This window comes from Salarias fasciatus, chromosome 22 (genome assembly GCF_902148845.1).
Source record: "Salarias fasciatus chromosome 22, fSalaFa1.1, whole genome shotgun sequence".
NCBI classification, from domain to species: domain Eukaryota; kingdom Metazoa; phylum Chordata; class Actinopteri; order Blenniiformes; family Blenniidae; genus Salarias; species Salarias fasciatus.
Genome location: NC_043765.1, coordinates 720,262 through 737,644, shown reverse-complemented (window position 1 = coordinate 737,644; position 17,383 = coordinate 720,262). Strand labels below are relative to the sequence as shown.

Here is a 17,383-nt window from a genome sequence, read left to right as displayed (position 1 = left end):
ACACCCCCCCCCAGATCCCCCATGTGAAGATCGGTCCTGAGGAGACCCCCCGGCTCCCCTTCCTCCGGTTCGCTTCGGTCTCTCTGTATCCGAGTAACGAGGATCTGAGTTCCGCCATCGGCTCCGTCCTCAAGTCCTTCGGGTTCCCGACCGCCAGCCTGATCTGCGCCAGGGCCGAGTGTGAGTCCTGCAGAACCAGACCCAGATCAGACCTCCTGCAGAACCAGACCCAGATCAGACCTCCTGCAGAACCAGACCCAGAGGAGACTTCCTGTCCTGTAGAACCAGACCCAGAGGAGACTTCCTGCAGAACCTGACCCAGATAAAACTTCCTGTCCTGCAGAACCAGGCCCAGATCAGACTTCCTGCAGAACCAGACCCAGATCAGACCTCCTGCAGAACCAGACCCACATTAGACTTCCTGCAGAACCAGACCCAGGTCAGACTTCCTGCAGAACCAGACCCAGGTCAGACTTCCTGCAGAACCAGACCCAGATCAGACCTCCTGTCCTGCAGAACCAGACCCAGATCAGACTTCCTGTCCAGCAGAACCAGACCCACATTAGACTTCCTGCAGAACCAGACCCAGATCAGACCTCCTGTCCTGCAGAACCAGACCCAGATCAGACTTCCTGTCCAGCAGAACCAGACCCAGGTCAGACTTCCTGCAGAACCAGACCCAGATCAGACCTCCTGTCCTGCAGAACCAGATCCAGATCAGACTTCCTGTCCAGCAGAACCAGACCCACATTAGACTTCCTGCAGAACCAGACCCAGGTCAGACTTCCTGCAGAACCAGACCCAGGTCAGACTTCCTGCAGAACCAGACCCAGATCAGACCTCCTGTCCTGCAGAACCAGACCCAGATCAGACTTCCTGTCCAGCAGAACCAGACCCACATTAGACTTCCTGCAGAACCAGACCCAGATCAGACCTCCTGTCCTGCAGAACCAGACCCAGATCAGACTTCCTGTCCAGCAGAACCAGACCCAGGTCAGACTTCCTGCAGAACCAGACCCAGATCAGACCTCCTGTCCTGCAGAACCAGATCCAGATCAGACTTCCTGTCCAGCAGAACCAGACCCACATTAGACTTCCTGCAGAACCAGACCCAGATCAGACCTCCTGCAGGACCAGGCCCACATCAGACTTCCTGTCCTGCAGAACCAGACCCGCATCAGACTTCCTGTCCTGCAGAACCAGACCCGCATCAGACTTCCTGTCCTGCAGAACCAGATCCACATGAGACTTACTGCAGAACCAGAATGTTCCTTCACTAGCCTGAGGTTTCAGATCAGATGCGGCATAGATATATATAGAAACACTAGATGGCTCATGCGCGCTGTAACCCAATGGGGACTAACGTCGTCACATGGCGGCCATCTTGGTACAGGGCCGCTCACTCACTCATCACATTAATGTCAATTGAGCATCAACTTTGAAATAGCTATAGATTGCTCAATTTTCAATCGATTTTCAAACAACTTGGTTTGTTATAAACGTCAGACATGTAGGCATTTAACTGCATGCAAAAAGAAAAGTTGTGATATTAAAATTTAGTCTGCATCATAGCAACGTAACGTTAGTAATGAATCAAACTGTCTGTAAATCCATGAAGAATTCAGTGAGTTGAGTATTTTAGTTAGTGTAAATCACTCACCTTCCCTTAGATTACCCAGAGCGCCCCAGAGTGGTCCACTGTCCTAAGATGGCCGCCAGTGCACGACGTTGCTGACTCCGCCTTAAGGCATCTAGTTTTTATATGATATCTATGAGATGCGGCTCCCTGTGTGACCTCTGACCCTGCTGGCCCCGCCCCCAGGCCTGCTGCGATTGGAGGAGCTGGTGCGTCACTTCCTGATCTCGCGGGAGACGCTGTCGGTCCGCATGCTGGACGACAGTCTGGACGCCACGCCGCTGCTGAAGGAGATCCGGGACGACCGGGTGTCCACCATCATCATCCACGCCAACGCCTCCGTGTCCTACCGCGTCCTGAGGAAGGTCGGCCGACCTCTGACCTCTGACCTCCACCGCAGCTCCACCCGCAGCCGCTGGCAGGTGGAGCTGATCCTCCACCTGCCAGCGGCTGAGAGGAGATGAGATTCATTATCAGGAACATTTAAGATTCAGCTGATCAGTTTCTCTCTTCTTCTCTTCCTCCTCTTCCTCTTCCTCCTCTTCCTCTTCCTCTTCCTCCTCTTCCTCCAGGCCACCGAGCTGGGAATGATGTCGTCCTTCTATAAGTACATCCTCACCACTCTGGTAAATCTTCCTCCTCCTCCTCCTCCTCTTCCTGCTCTTCATCTTATTGGTTCATTTCTTGTTTTCCTCCTCCGGTGACGTAGCGCTACACATGGCGCCCGCCGGCCGCAGTGCATTGTGGGTAGCGGGGGGTACACTCCACATCAGAATCGAGACCAGCAGACCGGTCTGATCTGATCCACTGACGGGAGTGTGTGTGTGTATGTGTGTGTGTGTGTGTGTGTGTGTGTGTGTGTGTGTGTGTGTGTGCAGGACTTCCCGCTCCTGGCCCTGGACCGGGTTCTGGACCAGCAGTCGGTGGTTCTGGGCTTCTCTCTGCTCAACAGCAGCCACCGCCTCTACCTGGAGTTCCTGCGGAGCCTGCAGCTGTTCTGGAGGGAGGGCTGCGGCGCCAGCCCCCCCCCGGGGCCCGCGGTGAGGGGGGGGGGGCTGAGAGGGGGCGGGGTGAAGGGGGCAGGGTTGGGCGGGGCCCTACCTGAGGGTGGAGCTTCACAGCCGAACGCGGGTCTCAGAACGTTGCCAACATGAAACCTTCTGAAAAGTGAAACTGATGCTTTTTCAGGTGAAGCATCGCCGTGGAAACGGGTCCTCTTCACTGGACCTGGAGTCCAGAGTCCAGAGTCCAGTAGAAACTCAGTGACTGAACTCAGCTTCAGACCTGGACTCGTTTGGACCAGGTCACCGGTTTCCCTGTAACTTCAGCTTCGACTCAGGATCCAGTTGGACGGGATCCACTGGGATCTGGACTCGTCTGTAGATCTTTCCCCATCTTTAGACCTGGACTCATCTTTAGATCTACTATCGCTTTCGGAGCTAGTTTGGACTACTTTGAAGTCTAGTTGAACTTGTTTGATCGCGTCTCTGTCGCCGGCGGTCTGTTTATTTGCTTGATAAACCTGACAGCGGCGTGGCGGCGAGTCCAGGCGACGTGTCTGGATTCAGAATATTTTGCAGCAGCGTTCAGCGTACGGTGAGTTTCACCGTTTACTCCAGGAGCTGCGCCGGGATGAAGGACGCCTTCAGCGGGACTTCCGTCTCTCCCGGTCCAGTTTGACGAGCTGCTGTCCCGCTTCGGCGCTCGTTTCCCCCGGGGACCCGACCTCTCAGTGAACTCACGGTTTAACTAACAGTAAACACCGTTTCACCACAGTCTGTCTCCTCAGGTCACCGGGACCCGGCCTCCTCGCTGGTCTTCCTCCAAGCTCCTTTTGTTCCTGTCCGATAAAAATACGACGAAGGGCTCAGGGCGAGCGCCGACCGCTGTGATCAGTTTCTCCTCCATTTCTGGCGTTTCCCGGGTCTCCGGTCCGTCATAAACGACGTCCTATAGAGCGGCTCTGTGATTGGCTCGCCGCTCGCAAATTCGCTCAAAAGTTCAACTTTACCAACTTTCAGCGGTGCGAGAGGAGCGGCGGCCGCGCTACTCGCTGAATTCTCGCCGTGTGACCGCTCGCCGCTTCCTGGCCGCACGAAAACCATATATTTTCTATGTAAATCGGCCGCCCTCGCCGCGCTATTCGCATCCGGTGTGAACGCACCATTAGGAACTTAGATTTAGATCTGAACTAGTCTGAACTGGACTGAACTACTTTGGACGACTAGATTTGGACGAGTTTGTCCCGACTCTTTAGACTACCCAGAATTCCACTAGCTTTGGACGAGTCCAGACGTGGTTCTGGTCCATACTTCAGTAGTTTGAGTGTGGAACACTTTGGACTCGAAGAACCTGGTTCTGGTTCTGGTTCTGGTTCTGACGAGTCATGTTCTGGTCTCATGTTCTCCATTTCGATCTCAAGCGCTGAAAACTAAAACCTGTGACCTACTGTGTTGTGTGTGTGTGTGTGTGTGTGTGTGTGTCAGCTGTCCTCAGCGCTGATGTTCGATGCCGTGCACGTGGTGGTGAGCGCGGTGCGGGAGTTGAACCGCAGTCAGGAGATCGGTGTGAAGCCGCTGAGCTGCTCGTCTCCGCTGATCTGGCAGCACGGAACCAGCCTGATGAACTACCTGCGCATGGTAACCACGCCGCTAACAGCGCTAACTAACAGCTAACCAGAGCTAACTACTGCTAACCACCGCTAACCAGTGCTAACAGCTAACCACCGCTAACTACCGCTAACCACAGCTAACTACTGCTAACCACAGCTAACTACAGCTAACCACCACTGACCAGCGCTAACCAGCATGAGCTACAAGCAACCACAGCTAACTACTGCTAACCACTGGTAACGATCTGTAACTACTGCTAACCGCTGCTAACCGCTGCTAACCACTCCTAACTACCGCTAACCAGAGCTAACAGCTAAACAACGCTAACCAAAGCCAACAGCTAAGGACAGCTAGCCTCAGCTAACCACTGCTACCAGCTAACCACATCTAACCACAGCTACCAGCTAACCACAGCTAACCAGAGCTATTCACAGCTGACCACAGCTAACAGCTAAACACAGCTAACCACAGCTACCAGCTAACCACAGCTAACCAGAGCTAATCACAGCTGACCACAGCTAACAGCTAAACACAGCTAACCACAGCTACCAGCTAACCACAGCTAACCACAGCTAACCACAGCTAACCACAGCTAACCAGAGCTAATCACAGCTGACCATAGCTAACAGACTGACAGCTAGCTTGTGCCTCTCTCTCCCTGCTAGCACTGTGAGCTCTCTGCTAGCTCTCTGCTAACTCCCTTCTGGCTCTGTTGGTAACTCATTGCTAGCCTAATGCTAGCTCCTGGTTAGCGCCCTGCTAGCCTGCAGCTAATGTTGTGTCTCCTCGCGGCTCCAGGTGGAATACGACGGGCTGACCGGTCACATCGAGTTCAACAGCAAAGGTCAAAGGACAAACTACAGCCTGAAGGTCCTGGAGAAACACCCCGACGGACACAAGGAGGTCAGGACGTACGCACACACACACACACACACACACACGCACACACACACACACACACACACACACACACAGGCACGGTGTGGCGTCACTGACTCCGCCCCCTTGCCCTCAGATTGGCGTGTGGTTCTCCAACAACACGCTGGTCATGAACTCCTCCTCTCTGGACCTGGACGCCTCGGAGACGCTGGTCAACAAGACGCTGGTGGTCACCACCATCCTGGTACCGTCCGGGGGGGCGGGGCCGGGCGGGGCCTGGCGGGGGGCGGGGCCTCTCCTCACCTCCCCGCTCCGCCGACAGGAGAACCCCTACATGATGAGACGCTGGGACCACCAGGAGCTGCAGGGGAACGAGCAGTACGAGGGCTTCTGCGTGGACCTGCTGCGGGAGCTGGCCGCCATGCTCCACTTCTCCTTCACCATCAAGCTGGTGGACGACGGCCTGTACGGAGCGCCGGAGCCCAACGGCTCCTGGACCGGGATGGTGGGGGAGCTGATCGCCCGGGTGAGGGGGGGCTGATCGACCGGGTGGGGGGGGGGGCTGATCGACAGGGTGAGGGGGGGCTGATCGACCGGGTGAGGGGGGGCTGATCGACAGGGTGGGGGGGTGGGGGGGGCTGATCATCCGGGTGAGGGGGTGATCAATTGGGTGGGATTGTTAATTAAAAGTAATCAGATTACCACGCTGCCAGACTGAATCCAGCAACATTTCAAGCTCACAAAGTCCAGCTCACTGGCCTGAGACCACGTGTGTGTGTGTGTGTGTGTGTGTGTGTGTGTGTGTGTGTGTGTGTGTGTGTGTGTGTGTGTGAGTGCATCAGTGTGTGTGTGTGTGTGTTCTTGTACGAGGGGGGACCCAAAAGTTTCCGGACTGATTCTATTAATAAAAAAATACAATGAATTTCCGACTTTGGCCGCTAGATGTCGCTACAGGATAACCTCATGCATAACTGTGCCAGGTTTGGTCTTCCCCCGTGAAGCGGTCAGCTGACAGTCACTGTGTATGTTGACAGAGTTACACCCCGCTCTTCGATTTTTCAAGATGGCAGATATCCACGGATATGCGCTCTGTCAAAACATTTTGTTTTTTATTGGGAAAACCAGCGGCAGAAACACTCACCATGTTGCAGACATTCTTTAAGAAGGATTCTTAGGGTGTCTGAGTGGTTTGGGCCCTTTAAGAGTAATCAGATTACATCACGAAGACCAGGCAGCAGAGGACAACAATCCACTTCCAGAACAGAGGAAAACGTCACAAAAACTGAAGAAGACGTCCTGGTAGATCCACGCAGGACTTTTGATGACATTGCAGAACTGATGGGAGTATTGTAGAGATCCAGACAGATGATCCTCAGGCGGTTATTAGAAGCAGTGAGATGAAGGCTCCCGGAAATGGCCTCATCATAGCAGACAGCAGACCACAGGACGCCCCGTTACGCACAGAAATAGCACCAGATGTTGTGCGTAAAGCATATTTTTGGACTAAAACCGTGACCAGCCAGCCTCCCCACCGCCATATTCCCCTGGTCTGGCCCCAGGCGACTGCTTGTTGTTGTCAAAGATGAAACTGGAGCGGCAGCGGAAAGGTAAGACAGGCATACAGGCGGGGGAGGGGGAATCGAAGTTCTATCTTATCGGCACAGTTACGCGCGGTCATGGCGACTCTTCTGAACAGTGAACATCTCGGGTGCAGCGTTGTATTCAAGCCAAAGGAGAGGATTTTGAAGGTGACAGTTTCAAATAATTGCGAAGATTAAAAAATAAAAAGTTATAACTACAGTCCGGGAACTTTTGGGTCCACCCTCGTACATACCCAAAAGTAAGGACCAAAATTCGTTTTTCACCAACAGAGCGAGGACATTTTTGCCGGTCCTCACTTTTCAAAAGGCCTTTTTTGACCTTCTTGAAGTTCAGACTTGGTTTGTGATTCAGGCTCACAGTGAGGTTCAGGTCTGGTTCAGGTCTGGTTCAGGTCTGGTTCAGGTCTGGTTCAGGTCTGGTTCAGGGCACAGGTCAGGGTCAGGCTTTGTCTTTGATGGTCAGGGTGGGGGCCAGGAAATGAATTATGGCAATGAGTGTCCTCACAACGATATAAGTACAAACGTGTGTGTGTGTGTGTGTGTGTGTGTGTGTGTGTGTGTGTGTGTGTGTGTGTGTGTGTGTGTGTGTGTGTGTTGCAGAAGGCTGACCTGGCCGTCGCTCCCTTCACCATCACCTCAGAGAGAGAGAAAGTCATCGACTTCTCCAAACCCTTCATGACCCTGGGGATCAGCATCCTGTACCGAGTTCACCTGGTAACACACACACACACACACACACACACACACACACACACACACACACACACACACACACACACACACTCAGAGGTATCCTGAAATGCTTTGATCTGATGGATCTCAGTGTTTGAACGATCAGCTGATCGATCCAGACTGAATTAAGGAGAACTATGGAAGATTTGCTTTAGCGCACCGTTCTACCGGTGATGAAACGTGACGCGTCGGGGCGTTCTCACAGCGTGTCGGCAGCGCGATTTTGCGGTACATTATGTTTTTGCGGCAAACCAATCAGAGAGCGTCTCCATGGTGACATAGGTCAGGGGGCGGGGCCGGGGAAAGCCACACTGGCGCAGCTCCTGGAGCGACGGTGAAACTCACCAAACTCCCACCGTCTGGGGATCACATGGTGCAGCCGACGGCGTCCTGTCTGGCTGCATTAGCATACACCACTCGCTCAACAGGGTTAGCATGATGCTAAGCTAACACAGTAGAAGGCCGGAAGCCCCGCCTTCCCACCACAGAGCATCACGTCAAAGCACGCCGCGTTGTTCAGCGTCAGACCTCAAGATTGACGCACGCTCAACTTCTCGCGTTGTCACGATTTTTGACACAAAATCGCGTTGGGTGTGACGCGGCTTTGTCATAATCAGCCCCGGGTCACTTCCTGGTGGAGGATCTCATGGTGACGGTGTTGGACGTCCAGCTGAAGTCCACCTGCAGGACCCTTCATCCGTCCCCGGGGAGTCCAGAGGATGAAGGTCAGACCCGGGGGTCAGACCCGGGGGTCAGACCCGAGGGTCAGACCCGGGGGTCAGACCCGGGGGTCAGACCCGGGGGTCAGACCCGGGGTCAGACCCGGGGGTCAGACCCGGGGTCAGACCCGGGGTCAGACCCGGGGTGGGACCTGATCGCACCATTCCTCACATTCAGACTGATAAATGCTGAAATGGCCGCACGCTGTATCCTCCACCCTCACTACATCCCCTCAAAAAGATTGTTTCCATATTTGACTCTGCACGTGTGTGTGTGTGTGTGTGTGTGTGTGTGTGTGTGTGTGTGTGTGTGTGTGTGTGTGTGTGTGTGTGTGTGTGTGTGTGTGCTCCAGGGCCGTAGACCCGGGTACTTCTCCTTCCTGGACCCCTTCTCGCCGGCGGTCTGGCTCTTCATGCTCCTGGCCTACCTGGCCGTCAGCTGTGTCCTGTTCCTCGCTGCCAGGTGACTCTGCGGCTTCGGGATCCTGTGATCTGGTCTGGTGATCTGGTCTGGTGATCTGGTTTTGAGCAGTTCTCAATCAGCTTATCTGGTCTAGATCTTGTCTGGTGATCTCATCTACATCTGGTCTGGTTATCTGATCTGTATCTGCTTGTGAGCTGGTCTGGATCTGGTGATCAGATCTGTCCATCCATCCATCCATCCATCCATCCATCCATCCATCCATCCATCCATCTTCCACCGCTTATCCGGGGCCGGGTCTCGGGGGCAGCAGTCTCAGCAGCAATGCCCAGACTTCCCTGTCCCCAGACTCTGATACAGGAAATGAATTGGGACTGTACTGTTGGATCTGAGAGCAGCATTTGACTTACTTGATCGTGATTTAATGTTGGAAAATCTAAGTTGTTATGGTTTTAAAAACTGCAATTCTATGGATTAAAAGTTACCTTATTAACAGAGATTATACCGTATTGTTAATTAGTAGTTATTCTGAGACAAGGCCTTTTTCACGTGGAGTGCCGCAAGGGAGCTGTCTAGGACCGTTGTTATTTTCCATTTTTACAAATGATTTGCCTTTTATTCTGGAGCATGCCACTCTTGTTCTATATGCAGATGATTCAACTATTTATGTGTCTGGTGACAATATTGTAGAATTGAATACACTACTGAATAATTAATTAAAATTAGTAGAATATTGGATCAATGAAAATAAGTTGGTAATTAATGCTGAGAAATCTAAATGCATGGTCATAGGCTCGTCATATTGTTTAAAAGACTCCTGTTTTGCGTTTGTCTGTAGGAAGCTCAATCATTGAACAAGTCACTGAGGCCAAGCTGCTGATCGAACTGTGGACAGCCTGCTGGCCTGGAATCAGCAAATAAAACAGATATTAAAAAAAAGGGGCAGAAGTTTGGCAGCAGTTCCAAATTGTAGAAAATGTGTACCACACCGAATAAGGAAGATTTTGATTGAATCAATAGTTTTCAATCAATCAATCAATGTATTTTTGTACAGCCCAGTATCACAACAACAGTTGCCTCAGAGGCTTCAAGATGTTACATTGGTCGGTAAAAATAAAAACAGTGAATAAGCATAATGTTAATATGTCAAATTTACAGTAACGAGACAAAACGAAGCAACCACCGCCTTAGACCCTCACATCCGGCAAGAAAAAACTCCAGAAACCCAGTGGGAAAAGAAGAAATCTTGGGGAGAACCACAGTATGGAGGGATCCCTCTCCCAGGGACGGACAGCTTTGGCAACAGCTAGCATGAGACAATAAGAAGTAAAGCCTAGGACTATGTTGAGGACCGTCCGTTGGATGGTCCAGCACAAGAACCACGGATCCCAGAAGTAGAACCGAGGCCAGTCCACGGGCAGGACCGACAGAAGTGTCCTCCCGGTCCGGACGGAGCTTGTTCGTAGGCCCTCGTAATAGTGGAGTCAGCAACTGAAACTGGAGAAGACTCCCCCTCGAAGGGGGGGACAGCAGGGGAAAAGTAATGAAGGGACTAAAGGGAATAACATTCAGACATTAGAGGACAGGGCTCAGTGCACCGTACTTCCCACAGCATTCTAGCTCCTAGGGCAGCTTTGTGGATAGTTTAGTATTTAAACTAGTCTTTAGTTAGTATAGTTTAGATAGTTTAGTTTAGTTTAGTTAGGTTTACTATAGTTTAGTTTGGTTTACTGTAGTTTGGTTTGCTTTACTTTAGTTTGGTTTGGTTTGGTTTAGTTTAGTTTAGTTTAGTTGAGTTGAGTTTAGAGTCCCTAGCTGACCTGATCATAGGCTGCATCGAAGAGAAACATCTTGAGCCTAACCTTAAATGTGGAGACTGTGTCTGCCTCTTTGACACCACTTGGAAGCTGGTTCCATAAAAACGGTGCCTGATAGCTAAAGGCTCTTCCACCTAGTGTCCATTTAGAGACTCTAGGAGTCACCAGTAACCCTGCATTTTGAGAGCGGAGTGCTCTGATTGGTTGATAAGGCGTTAAAGCATCTTGGAGATAGGTCGGAGCCATCCCATTTAGGATTTTGTAAGTGAGGAGAAGGATTTTAAATCTAACTCTAAACTCGACAGGAAGCCAGTGAAGAGATTTTAGAACGGGAGTAATGTGTTCACGTCTTCTAGTTCCGGTTAATAATCTGGCGGCCGCATTTTGAACCAACTGGAAGTTTTTTAATGCACTTTTTGGGCAGGCTGCGAGAAGGGAGTTGCAGTAGTCCAGTCTAGTAGAAACAAATGCATGGATGAGTTTTTCTGCATTGCTTCTAGGTAGAATGTTTCTTATTTTAGCTATGTTGTGCAAGTGGAAATATGCTGTTTTACAAGCCAGGTTGATGTGTGCTTTAAAGGAGATATCCTGATCAAATAAGACCCCGAGGTTCCTGACAGTAGAGGAGGAGGATACACTGATGTTATCTAAGGTGATAATCTGTTCAGATAGACACTCTCTCAGTTTATGGGGGCCTAGTATAATGACCTCTGTTTTGCCAGGATTCAGACGGAGATAGCTCGTAGTCATCCAGGTTTTAATTTCTCTGATACAGTCACTGAGTCTATTTGATTAGTTTGATCAGGTTTCATAGATAAATAAAATTGTGTGTCATCTGCATAACAATGAAAATTGATATCGTGACTTCTAATTATGTTCCCTAAAGGAAGCATATATAACAGAAATAAAATTGGCCCGAGCACGGACCCTTGAGGAACCCCATAACTGACCTGGGAGCACGGTGAGGACTGTTGGTTAACGTGAACAAATTGGTACCTATTAGATAAATAGGATTTGAACCAGCAGAGGGCTTTTCCTCTGATGCCAACCTCACATTCTAACCTCTGCAGGAGAATATTGTGGTCGATTGTATCAAAAGCTGCACTGAGGTCTAGGAGAACCAGGACTGAGACTAGACCTGCGTCAGCCGCCAATAGCAAGTCATTAGTGACTTTAACTAACGCAGTCTCAGTGCTGTGATAAGCTCTATATCCTGACTGAAATTTCTCAAATAAACTATTGTCCTGTAGGTGGCGGCAAAGCTGTTTAACCACAACTTTTTCCAGGACTTTTGAAATAAAAGGCAGATTTGATATCGGTCTGTAGTTAGCTAGAATATCAGGATCGAGATTAGGTTTTTTCAGCAGTGGTTTGATTACTGCGAATTTAAATGACTGTGGCACATAGCCAATTTCTAGAGACGTCAATCAATCAATTTCAATCAATGTATTTTTGTATAGCCCAGTATCACAACAACAGCTGCCTCAGAGGGCTTCAAGATGTTACATTGGTCGGTAAAAATAAAAACAGTGAATAAGCATAATGTTAATATGTCAAATTTACAGTAACGAGACAAAACGAAGCAACCACCGCCTTAGACCCTCACATCCGGCAAGAAAAAACTCCAAAAACCCAGTGGGAGAAGAAGAAATCTTGGGGAGAACCACAGTATGGAGGGATCCCTCTCCCAGGGACGGACAGCTTTGGCAACAGCTAGCATGAGACAATAAGAAGTAAAGCCTAGGACTATGTTGAGGACAGTCCGTTGGACGGTCCAGCACAAGAACCACGGATCCCAGAAGTAGAACCGAGGCCAGTCCGCGGGCAGGACCGACAGGAGTGTCCTCCCGGTCCGGACGGAGCTTGTTCGTAGGCCCTCGTAATAGTGGAGTCAGCAACTGAAACTGGAGAAGACTCCCCCTCGAAGGGGGGGACAGCAGGGGAAAAGCAATGAACGGACTAAAGGGAATAACATTCAGACATTAGAGGACAGGGCTCAGTGCACCGTACTTCCCACAGCATTCTAGCTCCTAGGGCAGCTTTGTGGATAGTTTAGTATTTAAACTAGTATTTAGTTAGTATAGTTTAGATAGTTTAGTTTAGTTTAGTTTAATTTAGTTTAGAATCCCTAGCTGACCTGATCATAGACGTATTTATTATAGTTATGATCGTATTTAAAATAACTGGAAGAATATCTTTGAAAAGCTTAGTTGGAATTGGATCTAGGAGACAGGTCGAGGTTTTAGAAGACATTACAATCGAGGTAATCTCAGCCCCATTTACTGGTGAGAAACTATCTAGTATTTCAGGTGTTTCAGGTGGAGGCAGTGGCTGGTTTCCCTGAGCTTGATCTGAGGAAAGCGCTTCACTGATTTTACCTCTTTTGTGTCATTTAGATTATTGTTCCGTTATTTGATCAGCCACTACAGAAACTAATATCAATGAACTTCAAGTTGCACAAAATAAAGCAGCTCGGCTTGTCCTGAACTGTTCTTTTAGGACAAGCATTGAAGACACGCATAACCAGCTGGCGGGGCTGAGAGTAGAAAGTAGAATAAATTATTCTCTCACGAAATTTATTAGAAATATTATAATTACAAGAACACCAGCAATACTCTACAATAAGCTGACCTTCTTCGGTGATGTGCATCAGCATTCTACCATCAAACAGCTGAGGAACGTTTTCTGTTTCCTGTCTGTCGATCCAGTCACATATCGGTGCACTGTAGAGCAGCGGCGGCCTGGAACCGTCTCCACAGTTTCTGATTTCACAGATGCACACAACTCATTTTTGTAAACAAATTAGACTATTTTTATTCACTCAGGAATAACATATGGAACTGGTTATTTAATATTGTATAATGGTGAGCTGTTTCGTCTGTTTTGATATTGTTTTTTTTTTTGTTTTGTTTTTGTTAATGTCGTCTTTGTTGAAAGTCGTGTTATTGTGTCGTCGGTATGAACGTTGTCTGTCCATCCTGTTGTTGACGTGATGCTAAGAGTTGGTGCAGAAATATTTCTGATGAAGTTTAGACCCCAGGAAGAAAAGCAACTGTTTCAACAGGAGCTAATGGGGATCTTAATAAGACAAACAAACAAACTCTTCCTCCAGCTCTTCTGGGAGGATCCCAAGGCGTTCCAGGCCAGCGGCCTGGTCTTCCCGGGGGTCTCCTCCCAGTGGGACATGCCCGGAACTCCTCCCCAGGGAGGCGTCCAGGAGGACGAGCCTCCTCAGCTGCTCCTCTGGATGTAGAGGAGTAGCGGCTCTACTCCGAGCTCCTCCCTGGTGGCTGAGCTCCTCCCCCTGTCTCTCAGGGAGTCCAGCCCCCCTACGGAGGAAGCTCATTTCAGCCGCTTGTATCCGGGATCTTGTCCTTTCGGTCCTGACCCAGACGCAGGACCAGAGCTGAGGGTGGGAACGTAGACTGACCGGTAAATCGAGAGCTTCGCCTTTCGGCTCCTTCTTCACCACAACAGACCGATACAACGACTGATCACTGCAGCCGCTGCACCGATCCGCCTGTCAGTCTCACCTCCATCCGCCCCCCGCTGTGAACAAGACCCCAAAATACTGAAACTCCTCCACCTGGGCCAGAGTCTCTCCACTGACCTGGAGGGGGCAAGCCACCTTGTTCCGGTCGAGGACCATGGCCTCGGATTTGGAGGTGCTGATCCTCATCCCTGTCGCTTCACACTCGGCTGTGGACCGCCGCAGTGCATGATGGTCCAGGTTCCATGAAGTCAACAGGACAACATCATCTGCAAAAGCAGAGATGAAATCCTGTGGTCCCCAAACTGGACCCCCTCCAGCCCCTGGTCCCTGAACCGGACCCCCTCCGGCCCCTGGTCCCTGAACCGGATCCCCTCCGGCCCCTGGTCCCTGAACCAGACCCCCTCCGGCCCCTGGTCCCTGAACCAGACCCCCTCCGGCCCCTGGCTGCACCTAGAAATTCTGTCCATAAAGATTCTGAACAGTACCGGTGACAAAGTTCAGCCCTGCCGGAGTCCAACATGAACCGGGAACAGGTCCGACTTACTGCCGGCAATGTGGACCAGACTCCTCCTCCGGTCCTACAGAGACCAGACGGCCCTGAACAAGGGGCCCTGGACTCCGTTCTCCCAGAGCCCCCCAACAAGACACCACGAGGGACACAGTCTAACGCCTTCTCCAAGTCCACAAAACACATGTGGACTGGTTGGGCAAACTCCCACGAACCCTCGAGCCCCTATGGAGGGTATAGAGCTGGTCCAGGGTTCCAGGACCAGGATCAAAACCACATTGTTCCTCCTGAATCTGAGTTTCGACTATCGGTCGGATCCTCCTCTCCAGTACCCTGGAGTAGACTTTCCCAGGGAGGCTGAGGAGTGTAATCCCCTTATAGTTGGAGCACACCCTCCGGTCCCCCTTTCAAACAGGGGGACCACCACCCCGGTCTGCCAATCCAGAGGCACCGTCCCCGACCGCCACACCATGTTGCAGAGACGTGTCAGCCAAGACAGTCCCTGCACATCCAGAGACTTGAGGTACTCAGGGTGAATCTCGTCCACCCCTGGTGCCTTGAGACCGAGGAGCTTACCGACCATCTCGGTGACTTCAGCTTGGGTGATGGACGAGTCCACCTCTGAAACCTCAGTCCACCTCTGAGACTTCAGACCTCAGTCCACCTCTGGGACCTCAGACTCTGCTTCCTCCACGGAAGACGTGGCGACGGGATTGAGGAGGTCCTCGAAGTCTTCCTTCCACCGTCCAACAATGTCCCCAGTTGAGGTCAGCAGCTCCTCCTCCACTGTAAACAGTGTTGGCGGAGACCTGCTTTCCCCTCCTGAGGCACCGGACAGTTTGCCAGAATTTCCTCGAGGCCGACCGATAGTCCTCCTCCATGGCCTCCTGAACTCCTCCAGACCCCAGTTTTTGCCTCCAGAGCCACTCGGGCTGCAGTTCTCTGGTCCTGCCGGTACCCGTCAGCTGCTTCTGGAATCCCATGAGCCAGCAGGGCTCGATAGGACTCCTTCTTCAGCTGGACGGCAGCCCTGACTTCCTGTCTCCACCACCGGGTTCTGGGTTCCACCACGACAGGAACCAGAGACCTGGAGACCAGGAGACCACAGCTCCGAGCAGCTGCTTCCACAGTGGAGGACATGGAGGACATGGTCCACTGGGACTCCATGTCCCCAGCCTCCTCGGGACCTGAGAGAAGCTCTCCTGGAGGTGAGAGTTGAAAACCCTGCTGACAGAGGGTTCCTCCAGACGGTCCCAGCAGACCCTCACAGCAGGTCTGGTTCTGCCGGGTCTGTCCGGTTTCCTCCTCCGCCAGCGATCAGATCTGGATCTGGTAATGTGGTTTGGATCTGGTCTGGTTTTCTGGTTTAGATCGGGTTGTGAGCAGGTCTGGATCTGGAGATCTGATCTGGATCTGGTCTGGTTTTCTGATCTGGATCTAGCCTGGTTATGTGATCTGGATCTGGTTGTTAGCTGGTCTGGATCTGGTGATCAGATCTGGATCTGGTGATGTGGTCTGAATGTGGTCTGGTTTTCTGGTCTTCAGCTGCTTTCCTCAGGTCTTCTCGCTGGTTCCGGGTTCCCTGGTTCTCACTGGTTCTGGTTCTGTGTCGGAGCGGGGGGGCTCGCGGTGCGCTGCCCAGCTGTGGCGTCAACGCACGGCTCTGACGCTGCCTCAGCTGATCCCTCAGGCCCGCTTCATCAGCCTGGGACTTGAACCAGAACCACAAACAGAACCAGAACCAGAACCTGAATCAAAACCAGAACCAGAACCAGTCCTCTTCGGAATAGGGCACTAACAGAAATGTGGACTCTGATGTGAATTTGTCGTAGTGGACGAGTCGCAGGCTCTTCTCTCTCTCATCTGATTGGCCGACAGCGTGTGATGCTCTCGTCTGTCTCCATGGAAACATGAAGCCAGAGTCCAGGAGCGCGAGGAAGACGACCGGAGGATGTGATCTGAGAATGTTCCAGCAATGAGGACTATTGTTTTACCCTTTATCTTTAGAGTTCTTTTTTCTCTTTTTTTTTTTTTGCAAGTTGAAGTTGGTTTCTGATTGGTGCCTATTTGTGGTTCTGGTTTTTAATTTGTTAAATTTGTTTGACGTTGAGAACTGTTGTCGAAGTCAGTGATGTTCTGTGATCCAAGCAGCAAAACCGGTGTTGAATTCTAATTCCGACAGCGTTGGCTTTGATTGTTTGGTTCTTTTTCTCATTAAGACAACGAGCTTTTTTTCCGAATGTGATGCGGACACGCACGGCGCCGTCTCGGCTGCGGCCGCTTCAGCTTTTCGCACTTTATGTTGTGACGTTAAATTTAAAAGAAAGTGGAGGTGTTCGCCTTTGTTCTGTTGGGATTCGAATGTCAGCCGGACTGTTGATGCTTGTGTCTTGTTCGCGTCACTTTGGAGTGCACGCTCGCCACCAAGCCGAGCAGCCACAACTGAAGCTCAAACACTGTCAAGAGGGTCAACAAGTGGCTCCAGCAGCACCATGACTGATCTGCATTATTTTCACTTTCAGTGTGCCATTAGGTCCCAAAAGAAGGCAGCAAACAGGTTTTGGGTCATCTGTGTTCACGTTTTGCTTTCACAAGGCGGCAGGTCTCAGCCTAAATCTGACAGCCGGCATTCAGCTCCGCACTGCAGAGGTCCGTAATTCTTGAACTGTGCAAGCTAGAAGCATGAAATTCACAGGAACATTTCATTTTTCACTGCTAGTTGCAAAAATAATCATGTTTTTAGCTTTTGTCTGAGTGTGAAACATTTTACGGGGAGTGAAATTCCTGAACGTGTAATAAGTGTGGTTTAATAACATCTGCTGATATGCCTGAGGTGCAATAAGACACATTTGATACTTCAAAAAAATATGTTATATGGCAAAAATGCTGCTCAAAGGCCCTTCAGGCCCCTCTTTGACATAGATTTTCTGTGTGAAGGAGACAGAACACCGATTCAATATTTAAA

The 17,383-nt window shown here is 50.8% G+C and overlaps 1 protein-coding gene across 1 annotated transcript in view; it reads left to right on the top strand.

The window, feature by feature from the left end:
* LOC115409430 (glutamate receptor ionotropic, kainate 5-like) overlaps positions 1–17,383 on the top strand; it is a 36,934-nt gene that overhangs the window by 9,738 nt on the left and 9,813 nt on the right. Inside the window, exons 6-15 of the mRNA XM_030120614.1 lie at positions 15–180; positions 1,823–2,001; positions 2,209–2,262; positions 2,515–2,676; positions 4,123–4,275; positions 5,047–5,151; positions 5,264–5,371; positions 5,450–5,653; positions 7,329–7,442; positions 8,533–8,642. Coding sequence (XP_029976474.1) covers positions 15–180; positions 1,823–2,001; positions 2,209–2,262; positions 2,515–2,676; positions 4,123–4,275; positions 5,047–5,151; positions 5,264–5,371; positions 5,450–5,653; positions 7,329–7,442; positions 8,533–8,642 — 1,355 coding nt within the window. The remainder of the gene's footprint in view (positions 1–14; positions 181–1,822; positions 2,002–2,208; positions 2,263–2,514; positions 2,677–4,122; positions 4,276–5,046; positions 5,152–5,263; positions 5,372–5,449; positions 5,654–7,328; positions 7,443–8,532; positions 8,643–17,383) is intronic.